General features: G+C 38.5%; 2 protein-coding genes across 4 annotated transcripts in view; both read right to left on the reverse strand.

The window, feature by feature from the left end:
* Positions 1-186: 186 nt before the first annotated feature.
* pigz (phosphatidylinositol glycan anchor biosynthesis class Z) lies at positions 187-12,114 on the reverse strand. 3 transcript variants are annotated; one of them, XM_002937841.5, is made up of 3 exons: positions 11,690-12,114; positions 3,069-3,241; positions 187-2,384 (listed from the first exon to the last, which is right to left on the reverse strand). In XM_002937841.5, the coding sequence occupies exons 2-3, from the start codon at positions 3,184-3,186 to the stop codon at positions 811-813; spliced, it is 1,692 nt and encodes a 563-aa protein (XP_002937887.1). In that variant the 5' UTR covers positions 3,187-3,241; positions 11,690-12,114; the 3' UTR covers positions 187-810. The 3 variants fall into 3 exon arrangements, with proteins under 3 accessions (XP_002937887.1, XP_031757978.1, XP_031757977.1); XM_031902118.1 differs by lacking the exon at positions 11,690-12,114 and adding an exon at positions 7,171-7,271; XM_031902117.1 differs by lacking the exon at positions 11,690-12,114 and adding an exon at positions 6,727-7,153.
* Positions 12,115-18,778: 6,664 nt separating this feature from the next.
* meltf (melanotransferrin) overlaps positions 18,779-24,203 on the reverse strand; it is a 32,239-nt gene continuing 26,814 nt past the window's right edge. The window contains exons 13-16 of the mRNA XM_002937831.4: positions 23,622-23,689; positions 22,558-22,745; positions 20,805-20,994; positions 18,779-19,243 (exon numbers count right to left, since the gene is read on the reverse strand). Coding sequence (XP_002937877.2) covers positions 19,176-19,243; positions 20,805-20,994; positions 22,558-22,745; positions 23,622-23,689 — 514 coding nt within the window. The 3' untranslated portion in view covers positions 18,779-19,175. The remainder of the gene's footprint in view (positions 19,244-20,804; positions 20,995-22,557; positions 22,746-23,621; positions 23,690-24,203) is intronic.

A 24,203-nucleotide genomic window follows, 5' to 3' on the forward strand; every position in this document is an offset into this window, starting at 1 on the left:
AGTCACACCCTAGAGAAGTCCCAGCCAATCAAGTCGATGTCATATGATGATCCATAGTAACCTCCAAGTTAGTAGTGTCCTGTAGATGTCACTGTTGACCAAATAATGGTAGTAGAAGTGTCCTGTAGGTGGCAGTGTTGTATAGGTAGTGATTTCCATTCCTGACCCTCATTCCCAGGGTCTGAAGCCTTTAGTTTGCCTTTTGTTCCTGCTGGGCATCCATTTGTTGTTGTTCTTTCCCATGCTTTTCCTTCCTGGACACCACCTTTGTTTATTGCTGTTTTGGTGCGGGCCTGTGGGTCTCCTCTTTTGTCCATGACGGGTGTGGCTGATTTACATACCCCATTCAGGAGATAGACTTGAAAGAGCATTTTATGACAGGATAGCAATCTCTGTGGCTGTTACACTCCCTCCTTCCTGAGCCCAGAATCACTGTTAACCCCTTATATGGCTCATAAGTCCAGGAGCAACTCTGATATTGAATATTACACTTACAAAATAAACTAAACACAGAATTTGACCAGGAGTGCCCAAACTTTTGAAGCAAAAGAACTAGATGACAGATACTGAATGTCCATGTGTAAGTATAATACTAGTTCCCACTGAGTGACTGATCACCGTCATTTGGCTTTCCATCAAGTTACAATTTTTTTGCAGTAAAAAAATAACATAACTAAAAGGTTCCAGTATCCGACCTTTACCAAAGATTTATAACATCAGTATAATACATGAAAGCATGTAAAATAAAAAAATATAAATACTGAGATACTAAAAAGTGCTGTTTGACCACTATACATACTTTTGTAGATCTCATGCCTTGTACATGTTGAGATTCACCTCAATCAGATGCAATGCTAACTGGGTAGTCAGATTACCGCTGAACAAATCTGACAATGGAGGTGGATCTTCCATTGACAAGTGAGGGAAAAACAAAGTCTGGTTTTTGAAAGCTAACTGACAGTTATCCAGTACTGGTGCAATGGTACCAGGGAACACTACTAAAAAATTATGCTTCATCTGACCTGCAAATTGTATATTTCTGTGTAAGAGATCTCTCTTAATCTCATTCAGTTTGGGGCACAGTTGGTCTTTATCAAACCCAGCAAGGTCAATAATACTCACCAAGTTTTGTCCATTAGGTAAGTAGAGCAAATGTTTAGGAGGCATATAGGTATGGGTGAAAAGTATAGTATAATGGGCTGTAGCGTTATTAGTTGGGTAATCAGACTGTAACATTTGCTGCATGTGTGCTAAACTGGGAACTAGCCCAGCTTGGTGTAGACTTCCAAAGAAGAAGGACCCTAAGATATTAAACAAGACAATACCACATGTCATGCCTGTGCTTCGGCCATACTGGGTACTTAATAAAACTAATGGCAGCAGCAAGGGGATCAGGAAGCGAGGTTCTTGGTGGTTAAATAATGACAGCAGTAAGAGAGGAACAAAGTAAAATGTGAACAATGATATTGTCTGTTTAGTTAATGACTTATTACAGTCATCATGTTTAGACTTATTTCTATATAGTGATGTATATATAAACCATTTTATTATTTTATAACCAAAATACACAGCTGACACATGAAGAAAACCAAAAAGCATGACCCCATTCACTACCAAGTGTGTCACGGGAGGATGAGTTCCATGCTGGGCAAGATTATCTGGGCTAAGGTTATAACGGAGAAAGTTAAGCGGAGTTAACACTATATTTTCTAGTATGTGCTTGGAGAAGGCCTGAGTACCATATAAAGAATATGGGTGGTACCCTCTGTAATACAATGTGTCTGCAGCTATAAAGATGCTTGCAGTAATAACAAAGCTAGGCAATAGATGTAAGATGTTGGAGAGTGCTGTTCTGAAAGAGAACTGGCAGTTTGAATGCTTTCCAGCCCAGAAAAAAACTGGCATAAATGCAAAACCAAGAAACGTGGGCCTGTTAAAGAGCCCAGCAGCCAGAACAATCCCAATTAGAAGCCTTGATTTGCCTTTGCAGTGGCTGGGACTGCCATGGCTGCTGGGTGATGTGAGAAGCAGAATCGAAGCAAACAAGATACCTTCTACTGCATTGCTGGTTGTCCTTGTATAGAAAACTAGAGTGACGTAAGAGGCAGAAAGAAGGATCATTGCTTTCCAGCGGTCTGATCCCCAGGCAGGTGCTATATGATAGATACTGTAATCCAGCAGGAAGGATAGAATGGTTATAAAGACCCTTGGAAGCACTAAAAGAGTATAGCTGTGGCTGAGTGCCCTTTCAGCACCCATGGGCAGTAATACTCCAATAATCCAGAATGCTGCGCCAGATGTTAGCAGAGGTATGAGTATAGTTCTGCAGGGGAAAGTAGGAAGGAATTCCCAAGGGCGATTGGTCTCCAAATCTAAGAAATCACCTTTGAAAGACAAAGTGATAAGTAATTTTATGCAGATCTATAACTGACTAGTCACATGTATACAAAATCAAAAATTACAAATGAAAACTCATTAGGGGTTTGGTTGCTCAGTTCAGGATACAAGAGAGAGTAATGAATCAACTACAGACAATGTAAATGTGTTTTTCTCCAGGGAAATCCTCTATACCAGTGCAGTACGTACATTATATGCTAGCGATATTATCATTACTTGAGTTAAAAATAAAGTGTGCAGTAAAAAAATAAAAAGCTGGTCTCTGAGTGAGTGGCAGTGCAGGTGACAATAAGAAATAAAATATATATAATATGATCCTTAACATGTCATACCCCAGAAAAACTTAAGTGGATTCTATTTTTTCCAGTCACTGGTCAATTGAATACACAATGAATCTTGTTCTTTTCTTTATACGTCTATTTTTTCTTTCTTGGGATATTAGGAATATTATTACTACACTTATCGATTGAACACCAGTTGGATCTTTTTCATTTCTACTGCACACATCATGTTTTGCAACATATTAAACTCCAGGGATATTATCAATACTATGCTACACCACCTTCAGCACACACGTCAGTCATCTACTATTAGATAATGAAGTCTGGACAAAGCTGTAAAGGAGTACTGAGATTACAGTTATGTTTTATAAAAAACAGAGACCCACATACCAGCCATGATCTCTGGGGACTGGAAGAATTCATCTGGATGGATATATCCCTTCTGTGGAAGTAGGCACCATACTATCCGTAAGAGGCCTAGCGCTCCCCACAACACTTTTGCATCCATTTCCAGGCACCTTTGAGCAGTGATTTAAGTGCACAGATGTACGTTTCTGTAAAGCCTAAAAACATTAGGAAAGTAATGAATTGTCTTTGAAAATATAAAGTCAGGTATAACAGTAGTGGAACTTTGTAGGTTTGGTAAAGGAAGCTGACAGTTTGACTGTTCTAAAGTAGCTTCATGTTGACAACTTTACCTTCTTGTACCATTATGCTCAGAGTATATATATATATATATATATATATATATATATATATATATATATATATATATATAGGGATATTGTGTATATATGTAATGTATATGTCTATCTCTAGTATTCACATTTCTACACATTTACAGTATACAGTGACTGGCCTCCAATATATTGCTCTAGGCAGCTGAGCATAGTGGCAGTTACAGTTAATACCTGGGAAACTACAATCAACTTGTGTGGTACAAAGATATATATACTTAAAGGGCACCTATCACCCTAAATTGCTTCCTCACCATGTTATTTAGTGCACATGTGCATAATGAGCGAGACTCCCGCTCGCTCATTATGTGCATGTGTGTGACTTGGAGATTATTGTTTCCCCTGACCATAATGTGGGCTTTATTAGCTGGCCCTTTAAAGTGATTGCCATCCTGGTAAGGACTGGCCAATCCTTCTGACAGAATATGTTGTGTATTCCCTAAAAGTAATTTCAAGATAGTTTTGTGTCTATGTCAGCTCTAGAGTAAACAAGAATTTGTTGCACCTGAAACCTACATAGAAATAGCTTTCTTTATTTTCTAAAGGCAATTAATATCACCAGGCCCAGCAGTATCCTCATTCTTAAATTGTAGGTGCCCTGCCAGTATTATATGAATGTTGTCTGACTAGCAAGACTAGTTTCAAAATGCCCAATGCACACCAGTACATTTAACACACAATGGTATGTGCAAAAAGGGTTTTTTTTAAATTATCTTCAAAAAAGTGTTTATATAATACAGTTACAGCACAGATGGATACAACCTAAACAAAAGAGAACAAAAGAAAGGGTGTGTTATTTGAATCTTAGGCTGATGCCACACGTGGCGTAGGGCTGATTTTTCAGCCCTACGCCTGCTACTTGTGCCTGCACCCGAATGAATGGGATACACTCTGGTGCAGGCACATGTAGCCGATATACGCATGAAAACGCGAGAGAATGCAAAGTCTGAAAATTTCAGCCCTATGCCTCGTGTGGCATTAGCCTTAATGTCTGTATCAGGCACACCCCGGGTGTTTCCCACCCTTCATAGCTATACAAAGCAAGGAGATTTTTTTGGGTGTTATGCCTTAAAATCCAAAATTTTATTGAAATTTATAGTTTAAAATAAGTATCAATTACCACTCATAAAAACAAAAATCAAAACAGGAACAATTAATAGCGTTCCAATTGGCTAATTAATTTCAGAGCAGAGTAGAGTGGTAAGGAAGGCGATTAATTCATTAGTGGATGGACTATGTACATTGTATGCAGTATATACATTAAGTGCTTCAGTGCAGAGATTCGCAAATTCATTAAATGGGAGTTGGGGCCAATCGTGGCTATATATTATGCATACCACCTATTAACTAATTCATTGGAAGTTCTGTTTTTAAGAATTCAATTATCCGGTCCAAATCACGGACATCAATTCAATTTCTAGTATTATAAATAGAAAATCAATATGAGCGTTATTATTGTCTCAGCAGCGCTCACAACCAATAAATAGGTGAAATAAATAAATAATTCAATAAATAGATAGAGGAGTAGCAATATTTTTAACTCAAAACACGCGGTAATGTACTCCGCGTTCTATCTGCAGCTGGTTGGAAAATTCTGGTTGCTATGGGTAACTGCCCAGGTGCAAATTTGCCCAGTGTTTATAAATGAGCACCATTGTTTTAAAGGTGAGAAAACATTTTAAAAAGAGTCCATTCCCTATGGAATCACATATAATATCAAATTCATAGTAACACATCAAGTGCATCAATGTGAAATATATTATATATTATACAAATTTAATAAAAATACCAGATTATCTGATTATTGTGCATAAAAAACATGCTACAAACATGGTCCAAAGGTCAAGATATTCTATTGATTAGAGATAGGGGTAAAACAAACATTCTGCCACATCAGAAGGAACATAGCCAGTATTCTATATATATTATAAACTGGCAATACAAGTTAAGATTTTTAAAAGATCTTTTCGTTATCATAGGACCAAGCTTGTTGAAAAGAATGATTTGTCCACCAACAAAAACAACCATTTCAAGCGATATCGTATAGTTGAAGCTAGGAAAACTACCTATTTGGTCCTGCAAACGATTGGAAAATGGGCACATTTTATTGCAAATGAAGAAAATTTATCAAACCTGCCCATCGATTTTCTGACTGACACTGGATAAAAAAAAAAAATCACTAGATTTCGTATGGTGCCCGATAACCTCACGATAATTTGTTGGATTTGTCTGATCGCTCTAAAATTGGTCGTTAGGGAGAGAACGTGTATGGCCACCTTAAGGCTAAACTACACAAGAGACTTTAACTGACCCACAATATCTTCTCATGTAACAACACGGAATTTTGTAGGACACTACAAAATCTGATCCCCACAGCTGTAATGCAAGTCAGTGTGTTTTGTTCCTGCATCTCCATCCGTCAGTCAATGTATATGAATGAGAAAAAAATGTTGGTTGGTTGATCAGTCCGACACCGTCCTACAAAATCTCCCTTGGTGTTTGGCTCTAAGGCAACTATATGCTATGTAAGCCAGCTAGTAATAAACCCAAATTAATCTTGCAAAGCAATAAGTTGCAGACAAACAGAGAGGCAATTATTATTCCACATCTTATAAAACCTATTCCCAACCAACGTAAAATTATATTGTGTTATTCTAGAATCCATGCTGACATGGCCCTGTTTGTGCAAAATATGATATCACACCATGTAAAATATAATTTATTACATTTTTTACATTGATTTCCTTTTTCGCTGTAATAATAAAACATTACCTTGTACTTAATCCCAACTAAGATATAATTAATCCTTATTGGAGTCAAAACAATCCCATTGGGTTTATTTAATGTTCAAATAATTTTTAGTAAACTTAAAGTATGGAGATCCAAATTATGAAAAGATCCCTTATCCATAAAACCCCATATCCCAAGCATTCTGAATAATACATCCCATAACTGTACAATAGTTAATCGAAGCTTGAAAGAGCAATAGTGTTAAAATGGAGTCACATTAAAAATCTATAATAATAATCTGTTAATAATTATTATTTAAAAGTGTGAATCTACTTTGTCTTAACAGAATCCAGTGCAAAATTTTCCAACACTCATACAGCTAGAAACAAAGGCCATCTTGGGTTCTAAATAGCTCTATTACTGTAGTGATGCATACTGTACATTATCTTGTGGCTATAACAAACACGTACAGTATAAGCTCATTTTACCAGAAACAATATACAGAGATTACATTTGCTTCCATATCACTTACAAACATTGAATGTACAATTATCTATTAACCAATGTATATGTGCACTCACCTCATGCTGCTTTCTACTGATTTGCGCAGTGAGAAACTTAACAATACAATTCTGGGCAATGGGCGCAATGTGACTATCCCTCCCAGCCACACAGTGTGCCAAGATGCATGATTCAGGTGCATTTCACACAGCAGGTTATTCATACCAATGGGGCAGTCATTTTTACTTCCTGAATCAACAAGCAAGATTTTTATACCACTTTTTAATCAGCATGTCCATTGACTATATCAAAATGAAATCGTGTGACTCCAAAGACACACCTTAATAAATAGCAAATACACACTTTAATAGTTGGTTGGATGTCAATTTACATAACCAAGTAGCTTTTTAGGTAGTGGGATCCTGGTGTGTTTGGGATGTCTTAAAAAAGCTCCTATTAGCAGGACCGAAACACGGGTGCCGCAACAAATATAGAAGTATAGAAAACACGAAGTCAGCACTCACGAATAATAAAGTCCAAGGGTGCCTGGGTGCAGTCCTAAAATCTCATCTAGTAGAAATTCTTCCAAGAACAGGAGAAGCTTCACACAGAACTTAAGAAACACAAAATGTTCATCTCTTCAATAAAATACATTTCCTGTTTCTTAAGTCCTGTGTGAAGCAGTTCCTGTTCTTGGAAGAATTTTTACTAGATGAGATTTTATGACTGTACCCAGGCAGCTTTGGACTTTGTGTTTTGTGTTTTTTTTTTTTTTTTTTTTGCATCAATGTTTTTTCACTACAATTTAAAGACTTTTGACTATTCCCTGAAGTACATGTGGTATGGCTACATCTGTGGATAAAGATGTAATTGATGTTGCCCTGTAGAGCTACCTATTCTCAGACGCAGAAGCTGCTGATTTACTATTCTCAGAGACAGCAGATGAGATTACACCTTTAGCTTTGAACAACGACCTTTATCATGAATTATTGAGACTTAAGGAAAGAGAAATTAACTTGAAACTACATGGAATTTATCCGACTTTTTTAAAAAGCAGCACATCCCCTGTGGCTTTAGTATATATATATATCTGCAGACGGTAAGTATGAAAGAGGCAAAAAGTATTCTCACATGTCTGGTATGGTACCAAGAACTGATTTGCTACTCTGGTGCCACTATTTAAAAGGGTTGATTTGACTATTGTGCACTAGGTAGTGTCCGTCTGCTAGAGTTAAAAAAGTACTGTTTGTATTTAGAAAAACAAAACAAAAATGTTTTGTTTAGTGTGCCCTTGCACTTAGACTTGAAGCACTTTTACCTGAAGCAACACAGAAGGTTCCTCATCATGTGGGAAGTGAAGCTATGGAATGATCTGCCTTGAGGTGTTATGATGGCACATTCCCTAAATGCCTTTGAAGTGAGCTAGATGTGTTAGATTGCTTAGTACTGTGTTGTTATGTGTGCATATGCATGAGATTGCACATTTATGTGTGTGTTTGTATTTATGTGCCTATTTGTGTTTTCAAGTGTAAAGTGGTTAAATTTCTCACATGCCAAGTCACCACTGCTCTAGAAACTAATAAGTGATGGGGGGGGGGGGGGATGACATACAGTAGACATATCAATTCACCCATATTTTTCTCAACAATCACCCAATTTTTGACCCCAACATCCCCAATCACCCACTTCAGATAAAATAAATTAGCTACCTGTAGGGGTTATTGTGTTACATTTATATTGTGCGCTGTTATTTCTCAAACTCAATACGGAAAAGACACAAATGCAGCCATCGGATCCCCAGCTGGAAACACCCAAATCCAAACTCATATATTAGGGTAAAAGATTCTGAACTTGACAAATGGATTAAAAAAAATACGTTAAAGGGATTCTGACACAGTTTTAAAAATTGTGCCACTTCCTGGGACCCTATTTCCTGGACATGAATCCTTGTTCCTCAATACATTTTTTGGCAGTACAGCTAATAATATATAGGCTCAGTTACTTTCATGCACTGTATATGGGAATGAGGGAAGCAACCTTACCCCCTGCATTCTAAGTGAGTGGGGCCTACAGGCTTGGGCAATTGTCATGTGAAAATCCAAAAAAAAACAAAAAAAAAACAATGTGGTCCAGGGGCTGAGAGGATGGTGTGTGGGGGTTGTTGATGCTGTTTTAGGGCCCCTTTAAGACAGTTGTTACCAATTGGGGAACTACATCTCTACAATAGGATGGAGGGCAACTTGAGAAGTCAGTTTAGACAGAAAGCCAGCTTGTGACACTTTTATTTTACCTACATCAATGATTTGGCCTTGGGTGACCGTCACTAAAAAATACACACTGAAGGCATGCTTACCGGTAAGTTAAAAAAGCCTGATAATCTCTGCTTTCTGCCATAAATACACACGGTGTTTACAACACTATTAGTGGAGTTGATGACTCTCTCATGGATACCACCTTAATGCACAAGGAGCAAATTGTCCACTCAGGGTATTATTTATGGAGAATGTTTGAGTCACTGCAAGGCCTAACTATGTATCTTTTTGCAGACATTAGCACTGCCTTCACTTACAGCTTATGGCACTTGCACTAGGGATGTTACAGTGGTGTGAAAAACTATTTGCCCCCTTCCTGATTTCTTATTCTTTTGCATGTTTGTCACACTTAAATGTTTCTGCTCATCAAAAACTGTTAACTATTAGTCAAAGATAACATAATTGAACACAAAATGCAGTTTTTAAATGAAGGTTTACATTATTAAGGGAGAAAAAAAACTCCAAATCTACATGGCCCTGTGTGAAAAAGTGATTGCCCCCCTTGTTAAAAAATAACTTAACTGTGGTTTATCAATTTCAATTTTCAATTTCAATATCAATTTCTGTAGTCACCCCCAGGCCTGATTACTGCCACACCTGTTTCAATCAAGAAATCACTTAAATAGGAGCTACCTGACACAGAGAAGTAGACCAAAAGCACCTCAAAAGCTAGACATCATGCCAAGATCCAAAGAAATTCAGGAACAAATGAGAACAAAAGTAATTGAGATCTATCAGTCTGGTAAAGGTTATAAAGCCATTTCTAAAGCTTTGGGACTCCAGCGAACCACAGTGAGAGCCATTATCCACAAATGGCAAAAACATGGAACAGTGGTGAACCTTCCCAGGAGTGGCCGGCCGACCAAAATTACCCCAAGAGCGCAGAGACAACTCATCCGAGAGGCCACAAAAGACCCCAGGACAACATCTAAAGAACTGCAGGCCTCACTTGCCTCAATTAAGGTCAGTGTTCACGACTCCACCATAAGAAAGAGACTGGGCAAAAACGGCCTGCATGGCAGATTTCCAAGGCGCAAACCACTTTTAAGCAAAAAGAACATTATGGCTCGTCTCAATTTTGCTAAAAAACATCTCAATGATTGCCAAGATCAATATCTTGTGGACCGACGAGACAAAAGTTGAACTTTTTGGAAGGTGCGTGTCCCGTTACATCTGGCGTAAAAGTAACACAGCATTTCAGAAAAAGAACATCATACCAACAGTAAAATATGGTGGTGGTAGTGTGATGGTCTGGGGTTGTTTTGCTGCTTCAGGACCTGGAAGGCTTGCTGTGATAGATGGAACCATGAATTCTACTGTCTACCAAAAAATCCTGTAGGAGAATGTCCGGCCATCTGTTCGTCAACTCAAGCTGAAGCGATCTTGGGTGCTGCAGCAGGACAATGACCCAAAACACACCAGCAAATCCACCTCCGAATGGCTGAAGAAAAACAAAATGAAGACTTTGGAGTGGCCTAGTCAAAGTCCTGACCTGAATCCTATTGAGATGTTGTGGCATGACCTTAAAAAGGCGGTTCATGCTAGAAAACCCTCAAATAAAGCTGAATTACAACAATTCTGCAAAGATGAGTGGGCCAAAATTCCTCCAGAGCGCTGTAAAAGACTCGTTGCAAGTTATCGCAAACGCTTGATTGCAGTTATTGCTGCTAAGGGTGGCCCAACCAGTTATTAGGTTCAGGGGGCAATTACTTTTTCACACAGGGCCATGTAGGTTTGGATTTTTTTTCTCCCTAAATAATAAAAACCCTCATTTAAAAACTGCATTTTGTGTTTACTTGTGTTATCTTTGACTAATAGTTAAATGTGTTTGATGATCAGAAACATTTTGTGTGACAAACATGCAAAAGAATAAGAAATCAGGAAGGGGGCAAATAGTTTTTCACACCACTGTATATACCCACCCCCAGAGTTCTACTGCATCAGCCAATAACATTATTAGCCCCGGCCCAGTTGGTTGGAGTGGTTGGTTCTGGTGACTCTAGGAGTATATTTATCATGCTGTTTAAAAAGTGTAGTGAATCATTACCAGTAATGTCTATGAAGATTTTCATTCATCCAGGTCATGGTATATCTAGTATAAATAAATTTAAAGCAACTGGACTTGTTTGGTAATCATTGAAGACGTTTCACTACTCATCCGAGCAGCTTCTTCAGTTCAACTGAACTGAAGAAGCTGCTCGGATGAGTAGTGAAACGTCTTCAATGATTACCAAACAAGTCCAGTTGCTTTAAATTTATTTATACTAGACATTACCAGTAATGTTGCCCAAGGCATCCAATCAGTAATTAGATTCCAACAGTTAGAAAATCAATACAAAGCATCTGATTGGCTGCTATGAGCAACATCACCTGTGATCTTTTACTCCACTTTTTACACAGCATGATAAATATACCCCCTAGATCTTGGCTCAGCACCTTGAAACATCCAGATGTTGGAAGTAACGTGTAGTTCTGCAACACCAGGAGAGATGGAGATCACCCATTCCTTTTCTAGTTGAGCCATACAGCACAAAATTCTAGCATAAATTCACAATGATCAGCTTTTGTGTAAATATTCACTGTAGGTCATTTACTGTGTAATAAGTCCTGTCATTCTCCGGATAGGCCAGGCATCTACCCTCTCCCATTCTATATATTCACATCAGATCAACGTGTAAATGGCACTTACTGAATTCCTCAGCAGAGACTGTGCCCATTATGGCTCCCTTACCTTATCACTGCCCCCTCCAGTGTCCGTCTGTCCATCCTCACGCACCGGCTTTGAGGGAAGATATCACACCGGGAAGATCTCATACCGGGGAAGGAATGATACAGGGGAAGGAATGATACCGGGGAAGACACCCTGCCAGCGTCCCAGCTACAGCGCCGGCAGCACTAGGACCCCGAGCTGCTGCCCACCCAGCCCATCTCCATACTGACTGTGCGACTTATTTGCTGCGCAGAAAGCTGAATCAGATCAGAGCAGGGACATTACCAGTTATTAGCAACGACATTTTGGATTATAGCCACGAAGATACTAAATGATAGATTTGTCAGACCATCTAATCCCCCCACTGGGTTTGTTAGAAATCTGCCAGTGCCCTCTAGTGGACGAAATGTGAGAAGCGCCGCAAGGCTGCACAGACCTATATTCGGTTTCCTCATCAATGGAACGTGTTGTACCGGCTCCACAAGAGAGCATGTTCCCCTTGGGAAATAAACTGTTCCTCATGCCTGAGTTCTGGGCTGAACTTTCATATATAGCATATATCAGGGGCTTCAAAATAGGAATCTCAAGTACACAGAGGCCCAAACAGCCCAATAAATAGTGAGTGTCTATGGCATCTTACAGAAGCCCCTCGTTCGCTGACCCGTTCGCGGACTTTCGGCAAAACTCGCGAATATTCGCGAACTTTGGGAACCCCATAGACTTCAATGGGAAGGCGAACTTTAAAACCTAGAAAAGCCATTTCTGGCCAGAAAACTGATTTTAAAGTTGTTTAAAGGGTGCCACGACCTGGACAGTGGCATGCAGGAGGGGGATCAAGCAAAAATTTCTCTGAAAAATACTTTGTAAAAAAAACGCAAAAAAAAAACGCCAAAAAATAAAGCCAAAAAAAACCCGCAAGCTATTCCTATATATATGCATAGGCGAAAAAAGGCGGCAGAAAAACCAAGGCGAAAAAACGCGGCGCCAAAAAAAACGCGGCGAACCCAAAGTGCCGAACATCGGCAAAAGTCCGCGAATTTGCGCGAGCGCGAACGCGAACACCCGATGTTCGCGCGAATTAGTTTGCCGGCGAACAGTTCGCTACATCTCTACTGGCAATTGCCAGAAGTCACAGATTGCCATCCAAGCCTGGCAGCTGGTATATGTTATATGTAGGTGCGAGAGGGGAAGTGTGACTGCCACAACTAAACATAAACCGTTTAGAGGGATTACAGCCTGCTGGGAAATTGTATCCCTCTGTGCCACAGCTCAGCACTATACAGAGCACAGGGAAAACCATGGATTATATATATGCTTTCATTATTAAACATACCTGGCTTAAAGGACATTCTTATTTTTATTTGTATTTTATCATTACTACTACAGGTATGAAATCTGTTATCCAGAAAGTTCTAAATTACAGAAAGACTATCTCCCATAGACTCAATTTTAATCATGTTTAAATTATTTGTTATCAGACTGAAGGTATAGAGATCCAAATTACAGTAAGACCCCTTTATCTGGAAAACCCCAGGTCCCAAGCATTCTGGATAAGAGGTCTTTCTGTAATTTGAATCCCCACACCTTAAGTCTACTAAAAACATGTAAATATTAAACCCAACAGGATTGTTTTGTCACCAAGTACCAAGTACAAGGTGCTGTTTTGTTATTATAGAGAAAAGGGAATATTTCTTTTTTAATGTGAACTATATGATTAATATGGGAGATGGTCTTCCTGTAATTCAGAGCTTTCAGGATAATGGATTCCATTCCTGTACAAATAGTAGTACAGGTATGGGACCTTTTAACCAGAATGCCCAGGACCTTGGGTTTTCTGGATAAGGGATCTTTCTGTAATTCGAATCTCCACACCTTAAGTCTACTAAAAAATCATTTAAACATTAAGTCCAATAGGATTATTTTGCTTTCAAAAAGGATTTATTATATTTTAGTTGGGATCAAGTACAAAGCACTGTTTTATTATTACTGAACACAATATTAGGCTCAAACACCACTACACCTACACCTAGGCATTGCATGTAAGGGGTCTGTTTGTTGTTCTTTAATGGATTGAAAAAAAATGTACAATATTATTTACTTATCATGAGTAGTGTTTGAGCCCAATATTGTGTTCAGTAGTTTTACCCTCCTTTAGTCACCAGGGGGAGTTTTGTCTCATACCACTATACCATACCACTCATACCACTATTTTTGCCCATTTTTACTTTTGAGTTCCAGGCACCTTTATTATTTTGATATACTGTTTTATTACTACAGGGAAACATGAAATAACTTAAAAAAATTAGAATTAATGAGTCTATGGGAGATAGCCTTCCCGTGGATAATGGGTTTCTGGATAACGGATCCCATACCTGTAGTAGTAGTAGTAGTACTCAAGGCAAGAGCGTGTCCCATGTTGCTTAAGGTGGCCATACACGTGGCGATCTGACGATGTTTCGTGCGACCATCGTCAGATGTGCCACACACCATTCAGGGCTGAATCGGCAGGTAAGGAGGTAGAAACAATAGGATTTCTACCTCCTTCTGCCGATTCAGCTCTGAAGGGAGATTTTGATCAGGCGCCTTCTATGGCGCCCGATCAAAATTTTCCAACTGGTCCGATCGGCGAGTCGGCCGATATCAGCAGGTTCCTGCGATATCGGTCGACTCGCCGACATACCATACACGCACCGAATATCGTACGAAACCTCGTATTATCGGTGCGCGTATGGCCACCTTTACACTCGGCACCTCATGGCAGATAAAAAAACAAATCCTACATGCCTCCTGCCCCTCATGAATGCAGGGCTGCATGCAGTGCTGTATTCACAGAGTCTGCCACAGGTCTCTATATTATAAAACAGAGAGCAGAGACCTGCAACAATTCTTTTAAACAGAAAGCCAATGAGCAAAGTGCAGATTGTGCCTTGGTTTGTGCCTTGGTTTAGCACATAATGTATTACCTAAGTATTACCTGGTGCCTCATCATAATTATATGACTGCTTGAGGCAGAAAATTCACAGAATATTTTATTGCAATAATGAGTATTGCTTCCAAACTATTATACTTTGTATAATAAGCAGCTTGGCGTGATTATGATCACCACCTAATTTTGATCTCAAAGTTACTAATAGGTGCAGTATTGCCAGAGGGTCTGCCAGTCATCACAGCCAGCAGTGACCCAGCATTGTCTCTGATTATAGGTTTCCATTTTTTAATTTATTTTTGTGATTTGCTTATTAAAGTCCTTTCAAGAGCATCATCTTAGACAGACATTTAATTCCAAGCTAAAAAAAAGAAAAAAGGAGCTATGGGCCACTCGAATATCTTAGAAAAGTAGAAAAGTGTAATTTATTTGGGAAATAGTTTGCTTTGGCACACCACACCCTTTTGTGTGATAACATAAACATACAATAAAAACCATGCACTGGGTTCCATCCCACCCAGAGCTATGACATATTATTTTGCATGGAAATCAGTACCTACAAAAGTATATTATACCATAACACATGATATAATAACTTAAAGCAAACAATACAATGCACTGCAGTTAACACCAAGCGCTAATACAACACTGTTATTATATGTGCTTCAGTTTAACTGGGGGTCCTAACTGTCTATTGACACTTTGCTGGTGGTTCTCACATAATTTTCACCAAATAATAATAATACATCACTATGTGCAAATTTAAACAGTTTAAGTTTGTGGTTGGATGGGTAATGGTGTACCTGTATTGTAAAAGAGAAGGCTGGTACTAATTCTCTTCCAAATCGACCTCTTAGTTAGTCAGTGACTTTCGGGGGGCCACATGGGACATAATTGTTCAGTTAGTTTGTGAGCACGCAGGTCAGATTAAAAAACAAACTAACTGAACAGTTATGTCCCATGTGGCCCCCCGAAAGTCACTGACTAACTTAGAGGTTAGAGAGCTTAAAGCAGAAAGTTCTGGCCATTATATTAGACATCTGCCCACTCCAGCCTTTATAGACATAAACATTTTTGCCTAACTAACTATATGGAAAACATTTTTCATTTTGCGTAGTCTATTTATTTATTAACCAGTTTAATTTGTACACTGAACTGTTCCTTTAAGACAGGGATGCCCAACCTTTCTTACTCATGAGCCACAGTCAAATGTAAAAAGATTGGAGGAGCAACACAAGCATTGTAAAACTTTATGGAGGTGCCAAATAAGGGCTAAGATTGGCTATTAGGCAGCCTCTATGCACACTATCAGCTTACAGGGGGCTTTATTTGGTAGTAAATCTTCTTATTCAACCAAAACTTGCCCCCAAGTCAGAAATTCAAAAATAACTACCTGGTTTGGGGGCACTGAGAGCAACACCCAAGGGGTTGGTGAGCGACATGTTGCCCCTGAGCCACTGGTTGGGGATCACTGCTTTAAGGCCACACCATTTACAAGCTACTCACCAAACACCTCCCTCATGCTCACATTGTGCAGCACTGAATCAGTCACGCTGATTATATGGCCCTGTTGCACTCACTTACCCCCAAAACACAAATGGAACAGTTCACAGTAGCCAATACTTGCATGCCCAACCATTTCTAGCCTCATTCAATCTTTCAGGTCAACTTCAAAGTCTCTGTCCAGCACCTACACGTAACCTGTGTACAGTTTCCATGTGCCACTCAGACTGATGCAGCTTTCGCTTTACTTTTTCATCCGGGCCCTCATCTCCTTTATTGCCCAACTTTTGTGTTGGACTGTACAAAACAAATTATATATTGCAATTTCTGTTATAATAGGCAGTGAAATATTATTTACTCAAACCTACTTTTGGGGCTGCTATCAGGATTTACAGGGCCCCATGCTACTAAGTAAGGAGGGCCCCCCACACAGGGGGACTGATTTATTAACCCAATGGTCACATGGACCCTTGTGCCAGGCACAGACTGGCAATCTGTGGATTCTGGCAAATGCCAGAGGGGCTGCTTCAAGATGCCATAGACAGTCTCTACTTAGTGGGCTGGTGAGGGCTGTTTGGTACTTTAAATGCCAGTGCTGATTTTGAATACCAGCCCATAAAGTTGTTTTACCATAAAGAGGGGGAGACAAATTGAATCTACTACATAAAGTGGAAGTGCGCTGGATTTTCTATCTCCATACAAGAGTGCCAAAGGGGTTACATTTCCAGTTTGATGTGTCATGTTATGTTTAACTATGTACCTTTCCTTAATGTATCCAAGATGCTAAAGTGTGCACTTTCTTCTTATGTATCTGATTCTGAAGTAGCGAATAATAACAATGCTGCAAATTTTAGATACAGATTATGCATTTGGAGTTAAGTGCGATTTGATCTTTTTAAAGTGGGTTTAAAAAAGCTTTTCAGAAGCCTCACATTTCTTATTAATTGGGGGTTAACCCTTATCAGTGTGGTTTTGTGCTCTACACCTTTGTTGTCAATGAAAGGCAGAAAGGCACAATAGGCAAGAGATGCAGATAAAGAAAAATGGGAGGCTCTGAAATAAGAGTGCAAGAAATGGAAAAAGAATTACAAGACACCAATCAACAGTATCTTGGCACCCAGTACCCATAAGCACTGCCCTGCCCAGACTGCATGCAAGAGCTTTTGTGAGAAAAGAAATCTAAAACAAAAAAGGAAGCGCACATAAGGATAGTATTGTGACATAAATGAAAAGCAGTTAGTAGTAAAGACTGCAGACTAATAAAAGGTAAAAGAGTATTTGAAAGTGTAGTTCACTACTGTGACCATTCAGATAATTTCAGCTTCGGACAGACCCCAAAATGATTTCCTTTACTGTACTGCATTTCATGTTGTTTCACCCAAAATCATTATTTGCCAAATTATGGCTTAATTCAGTATCAGTGAAAACAAAGACAAACATTGCTTGGGAAATGGTGGGCCTCTGTTAAAAATAACATTCTAAGCCCCATCATACAATGGGTTAAATGGTTGTCTTGCAATAGGAAACCTTTGCACTGCCATAAAGCCATTTATCAGGAAAGACATAATTATTCCTCTAAATAAAAATGCTATTGCATAACTAGACTATTTTTACTGTTTCACTCTGTAAGAAAAAAGTCAGTGTAAACAACATTAGACAATAATTAACAATGAAAAGCCCTGAACATGTTAGGGACAATAATTTCATGTTTATTTAGTTTGGGGATTGCACTAGCATTTCTAATCTTTCACAGTGGAACCAAAGACATAAGGGCTCATTCACAGCTGCAGTTGTGCAAAGGCCATAGCTGTTGAGCGAATCTTGCATTTAAAACCACTTCTTGCATTTGCACATTTAAGTGCCAGCGTGCACTGCCGGTCAGATGAATCAAACATAGTGCACCTACTGACATAGGGGAATCTTTGAAGGTGGTTCCCACAGTGACCCGCGTCAATACTCAATTGCCGAAATTCCAAACTGGAGGGCTGCTAAACAAAAAGCCAAATAATTCAAAAACCGCAAATAAGAAAGAAGACCAATTGCAAGTTGTCTCAGTATAGCACTCTCTACATTATACTAAAAGTTAATTTAAAGGTAAGCAACCCCTTTAACAGCCCAGGAGGAGAACTGACTTATGCTATACTGTATCAAGAGTCAGAACCTAATACACATACATTTAAACTACATATGAAACCATAGAATATCTTTTGATGAATAATTGTTAGAAAGTAGCTTAGAATTAAGGTCCCCATACACAGGCCGATTCTAGCTGCCGATATTGGTCCCTTAGACTGATTCGGCAGCTAATCGGCCCGTGTATGGGCACTACCGACGGGCCTTCCCTGAAATTGGGCAGGTTAAAAAATCTAGTTGGATCGGGGACCGCATCGGCTCGTTGATGTGGTCCCTGAACCGACTGCCCCATTGCCGCCAATATAATTTGATCGTTTGGCCCCAGGGCCAAACAATCGAATTAGCCTACACGTTCCCCGATATCACCTACCCGTAGGTGGGGATATCGGGTGAAGATCCGCTCGAATCTTCACGTTGTATGGGGACCTTTACATTTCTATTTGTTATTGGTAGAGTTCAGCTTCAATGTAAATATTTTTAACAACTAGGCATAATGTAGGCAAAAACATGCACAAACCCATAAAAACATGTGTACGACTCACTACAACTTTGTATTTGGATCCTTTTTTAATATTTAACACACAGTGTCAAATAGGCTGATGCATAAATATAATAATAGCTTCAGTACACAGCAACATTGTAGAGGAACATTACCAATACCCACAGGTGACTAAAAGTATCCATCTGCTTGCATGAAAAGATCTAATAGATAAATGCTGGCACAATAAATAAATGATTTCAAAAGTCTTCTCTCCAGGGAAAGGTGAATAATATTCCCTCGTGGTATTCAACGGTGGCTTTAAAGGTGTAGAGGACAATAAGGTAGGTGAACAGGGAATGAAGTCCAGTAATTTCCAATAGATGCCAATCTTTATTTGACACAATGTGATGGATTTTTTTGCACATCTTCAATTTCCAGTTATGTTCTGGTTCAGTTGCCAGCAGTTATACAGAGAATGTAATGAGCAGGAGAGCGCTTATTAGTAAAAACGTGATATTCACTCGTAATTTTGCTGTAAAAAAAAAGAGGGGGAGATCATTCATACCTTAAAATGCAGCCTGCCATTATAACTACCTCACAGGGAAAACAATAAACTTATTTATAACTAAATTATAAACTTAGATTGTAAGCTCTATGGGGCAGGAACCTCCTTCCTACTGTGTCTCATACCGCATGACACTTACTCTCAGTGTATTTGTTGTATTTATTATAACACTTGTCCTCCATGTGTGTAATTTTGTATATTGTACAATTATACAGCGCTGCGTACCCTTGTGGCACTTTATCAATAAAGTTATACATACATACATGTGATACACATGCAAGAAAAGACCATCAGTACATTGGTAAGATTTGTTTCCTGCCATATTTGCTTGGCAATGAGTGGAGGAGGCCGGCTGAGTTGTTTTCTCTAAGGTTCACACAGTAGCCTCAGTGGATGGACACTTCACTACATATACATTCTAAACAGGGTTTGATCTATTCCCTTCCCAGTTTGCTATGAAAGAATCTCACTTTGAAAATCATGTTGAAGAGATGTAATTTTTTCTCAAAATTCTTATACTGTACATATTAGTTAGCCAATATACAGTATCGTGTTACCACAAAAAAAGTTTTTTTCTCTTTCCTGAACTATGGCTAACATGGTACAACACTCTGCTACGTAACCATTATATCACATTATGTCACATGTTGCATTTTCTCTGCAGCCGTAAATATGCTGGGGGAGAAAGCACTGATACGCTGCGTCCACCTGTCAGTACTCACACAGAACATTTTGAAATCCACCCAGTGAGTGAGGTGTTTTCTTCACTGGCATGTTTACGATGGCAAACACCATAGTTTTGATTACATATGGCCAAAATACATGTTTTTATTTGATTAGCATCTATATAGCACAAATATGTTTTATATTGTTAGATGGCCCTCATGCATCATGACTACAGCTGGCCATATACTGGCTGATACTCCATAATATCTTCCCAATTACCCGGTGGATAACAAACGAGCAGTCATACGTTTGCTTGGCACATTCCACTGTTTCATTTGTTCATGCTGACAGATCCTCTCCATTTCCTTATCTGCTAATGCACAATGAACCTCTAACATGGGGCTTCAGCAGAGAGATACAGCACTAATTTAAGGTTTTATTATGGTGTATTATTAAAGTGGCATGCTACAATTACAACCATTGGTTGTTGGAAAGATCATTGGTCTAAGTTCTTACTAAGGTTAAGAGATGAATTGTCAGATAAGCAGGTAAAAACAAATAAATTATTTACCCCTGTCTGCCGATTCAGCATTAACATTCCGATAATCGGACACCTTCAAAGGCGCCAGATAAAAATTTTCAGTCCTGCCTGATCAACAAGATGGCCAATATCCAAGGCTATTACCGGTATTGGTCGCTTTGTCTCCCACCATACATGCACCAATTCTTGTAGGAAACTTTGTTTCATACAATAATATAAGTGCGTGTATGGCCACTTTTAGTTTTTTTTACCTTGTATTAGAATCTACAAAAATCTATTTAAAAAAACAAACAAATAAAAACACTGTTAAGAGCTACCTACCTGCACTGGAAGAACACTGCATACCTTCCAATGATTCCAAGTAACCACTGCCTAGCCACTGGCTATATGTTTTCTTCTCTTGGACAGGAACTATTTTATAGGTGGAGTCCTTAAAGATCAGGTCATTTGCATTGTAACTCGATGAATCAAACATTTTAAACTGAGAGCTGTTGTCATTCCCATAATATTCCTGTGCAAAAAAAACATACACATAAAATTTTTATTTGCTGCTTTTCAAAATGTAATTTTCCATGCCAGTATTCCTCCTGAATTCAATAAAAGTAATAAAAAAAATGCTTTCCTTTTTTTGACACAGAAATCTATTGGTAGAGCGCCTGTCCTGATGGGTAATTCCCCAGAGAGTTCTTTGGATTAGCTGCCAATGTGCTGATGGGACGTAAGCCATTCAGTTCAGTATTAAGTAGTAATGTTTTCACTATAAACAATACCTGGTTCTTAACATTCTACTGTACAGCGCTGCATACATAAGTGGCGCTTTATAAATAAAGATATACATACATACATTAATATGTATATCCAGCCATTGCAGAATTTACATTTTTCTGATCCCCTAGCAGAAGAAATCTACTTGCCAGTCCCAACATTTAGCCAACCTTTTGCTGCTCCATATCTGTAGTATCTGTAATATCTGAGATAGATGGTCCATTTTTTCTGTCATTTATAAGATTTTGTCTTTGCCCATTGTTAAATAAAGTTTTATTTCTCATTCTGTCTCTGTAGTTAAACACAAGTAATGCTATTTAATAAAATTATCCTAATGACTATGAACAATTAGGATGATCATGTAGGTTTTTTGATAGTTGTCTGTATATTGTACTATTCTTTCACTTGGTTATACTTACAGAAACAAAATTTTTAGCCAACTATGTTATTGCTCTCAAAATTTTGGACCCAGCCAAAGTGAATTCAGAGAAAGGAAAGCACTGAGCCAGAATTCCCTTCTGTGAAGCCAACATTTTCTAGCAGCAGTCTGACTGAAAACAAGGAGGAAAGGGTCCCCCATAGCTAAATAGAAATGGTATTCACCCAATAAGAAGGCTCTGAATTAGAATAGGAACAAGGCATACACATTTATAGAGAATAATGCACTTTTATAAACTATAAGGATTCAGAAAGTAATAGTCATTTTCCATAACTGTATAAAAGCAGAAGGCCACATGCTGAGTTATATTAGACAAGTACTAGGCATTTAAGGTAACTAATAACCTTATATTTTACTACACAAGTTTCAGTGAGTCATGTGACACAACTGACATCCCTAAGAAACAATTAAAACTGATAGCATTATTTAGACCAGTTGTAAGGATATATTTTACACCTTATTCATGGTGCCTGTATATCATAAATTGATTACCAGCATGCCTAAATGAGCTTCAAAGGTCTCTACTATCATTTGGATCAATATTTTTTCATTCCACAGTATTAGTAGGTAACAATTTAAATTTTCAGTTTCTGTACAATTTTCCCAAAATAAGGTGAATGGCTAAACCAAGGCTGTTGCATTAGCAAATGGTGCTGGTTCTATGAAACATCACAACTGTATATTCAATACACTTAATATAATAAAAACAAGATAACTATCAAGTATTAATTTATGTGGTTTGGAATATGTCACTATGATGATTTCCAGTTGTTATTTCCATCCATTTTGCAAAATCTTAATGCATTTTGCTGTTATAAAACAAAGAGTAAAACAAGAATTAACACTGTTATAGTTTATACACACACTTACCTGGGCATTAGCCAAGAGGCCATAGACTGCATGTATGTTTGTATCAGGATGAACCATAACTGCATGTGCTGGAACCTGAGCCCAATTACAGTCAGGGTACTGGCTTACTTCTGCCCGAGCACCATTAGGACACAGCAGCTGAAAATCACTGGACTTTAGATTCTTTGCCCAGGACTCTGTGCTTTGCCCTAAAAGAAAAAAGCATTTGACATCTGAAAACTTATTATTACCGCATATTACTCCTGGTGCATTTTCTTACTTATTTGCACCATTGCAAGAATCCATATCAGTCAATAAGATACACGCTTGTTTTACTCTAACTGCACTGGACCCAATGTAAATGTGGCTGGTATCCAACTGACTCACCCACAGGCCAAATGGAGACAGGCTCGGCATGAGTAGCCATACATGTACTGTACATGGCCACATTTCATTGTTCCATATGATCAGAACTGTGCATTAGCAGGCAATATGTTCAAACTCTTGAAGGGTGGTCAAAAACAACTCCTGATTTGCTATACTTATCCAGATGGTCAACCATTGTTATCAAAATCATCCAAACTCCCCAGCCAATGTATGTACATGAATGCAGGACTGGTCTATAGATTAGATAAGTCCTTTACTTAACATTAATTGGACTAGGAACATTTTCTTCAGTCTTGCAAATAGAAAATGTTCCAAAATCTATTTCCAACACTGAGACAGAGGAGATTTAGGTTTAACATGTTTACAGCACTGATATAGATAAGGCGCAACGTACTAAATAAAAAATGAAATATGTTTGATTGTGTAAGTATTTAATGGCTGTGCTGTGAAAGCTCTAAGCTTGCACAGTTGAAAAACGATTATTGTGCCTAACACTTCTGCATCTAATTATTATTAATAACATGTGCTTCTGTTGTTTGAAATAAAGATATCAGAGAGAAACAAAATGTCAGTGTAGGATTTGTTATTCAGAAAATTGAATATTGGTGAAGGTGGGTCTGTATACTTTTGCAAGGCACTGTCTATTCTCATCTCATCTCATGTTAGATAGAAACCAGGAAAAGAACAAAATGAAATACCGTCAGTGAGTTCAAACACAGTTGCATGTTTCACAAAGGCCACATCTCCAGCTTTCTCTGCCAGACATCTGTAATTCAGGTAACACATGGATGAGTTAGCCTCAGTCTTCACATTATTATCCTATTATGTCAAGAAGTTGATGTTGGCCAAACGCAACCATCTGATGTTTTGACATAATACATTTTATCCTTTATAGCCACCACTGTTCCCTTATGTACTGGCTTAATTCCCAAACCCTTGCATCTTTGTTGTTCAAAAAAAGCACATTGGCTCTAGGTAAATACATATAATTTTATTTGAATTTCTCCTCTGTTCTTGCCATTTCCTCTTTTGCATATTGTATCTGTGGAGGAACATATTTACTGTATGCATAAAGGCCCAATTCTGTCATTCTAAATTATTTGCATTCTTATTCCCTCTATAAGCCTTCTTTCTCTCCCCATATTAAGCACACAATCTATATCTGTGAAATAATGTTGCCAATTCCACATCTGCTGTTGAAAAAATGCATTATAGAAGATGTTAAACTATTAGATATGCAGGCCCATGAGGCTGTCTATTGTCTTTACAGTACATTAAAG

Source organism: Xenopus tropicalis, chromosome 5 (genome assembly GCF_000004195.4).
Source record: "Xenopus tropicalis strain Nigerian chromosome 5, UCB_Xtro_10.0, whole genome shotgun sequence".
In the NCBI taxonomy this organism is placed as follows: domain Eukaryota; kingdom Metazoa; phylum Chordata; class Amphibia; order Anura; family Pipidae; genus Xenopus; species Xenopus tropicalis.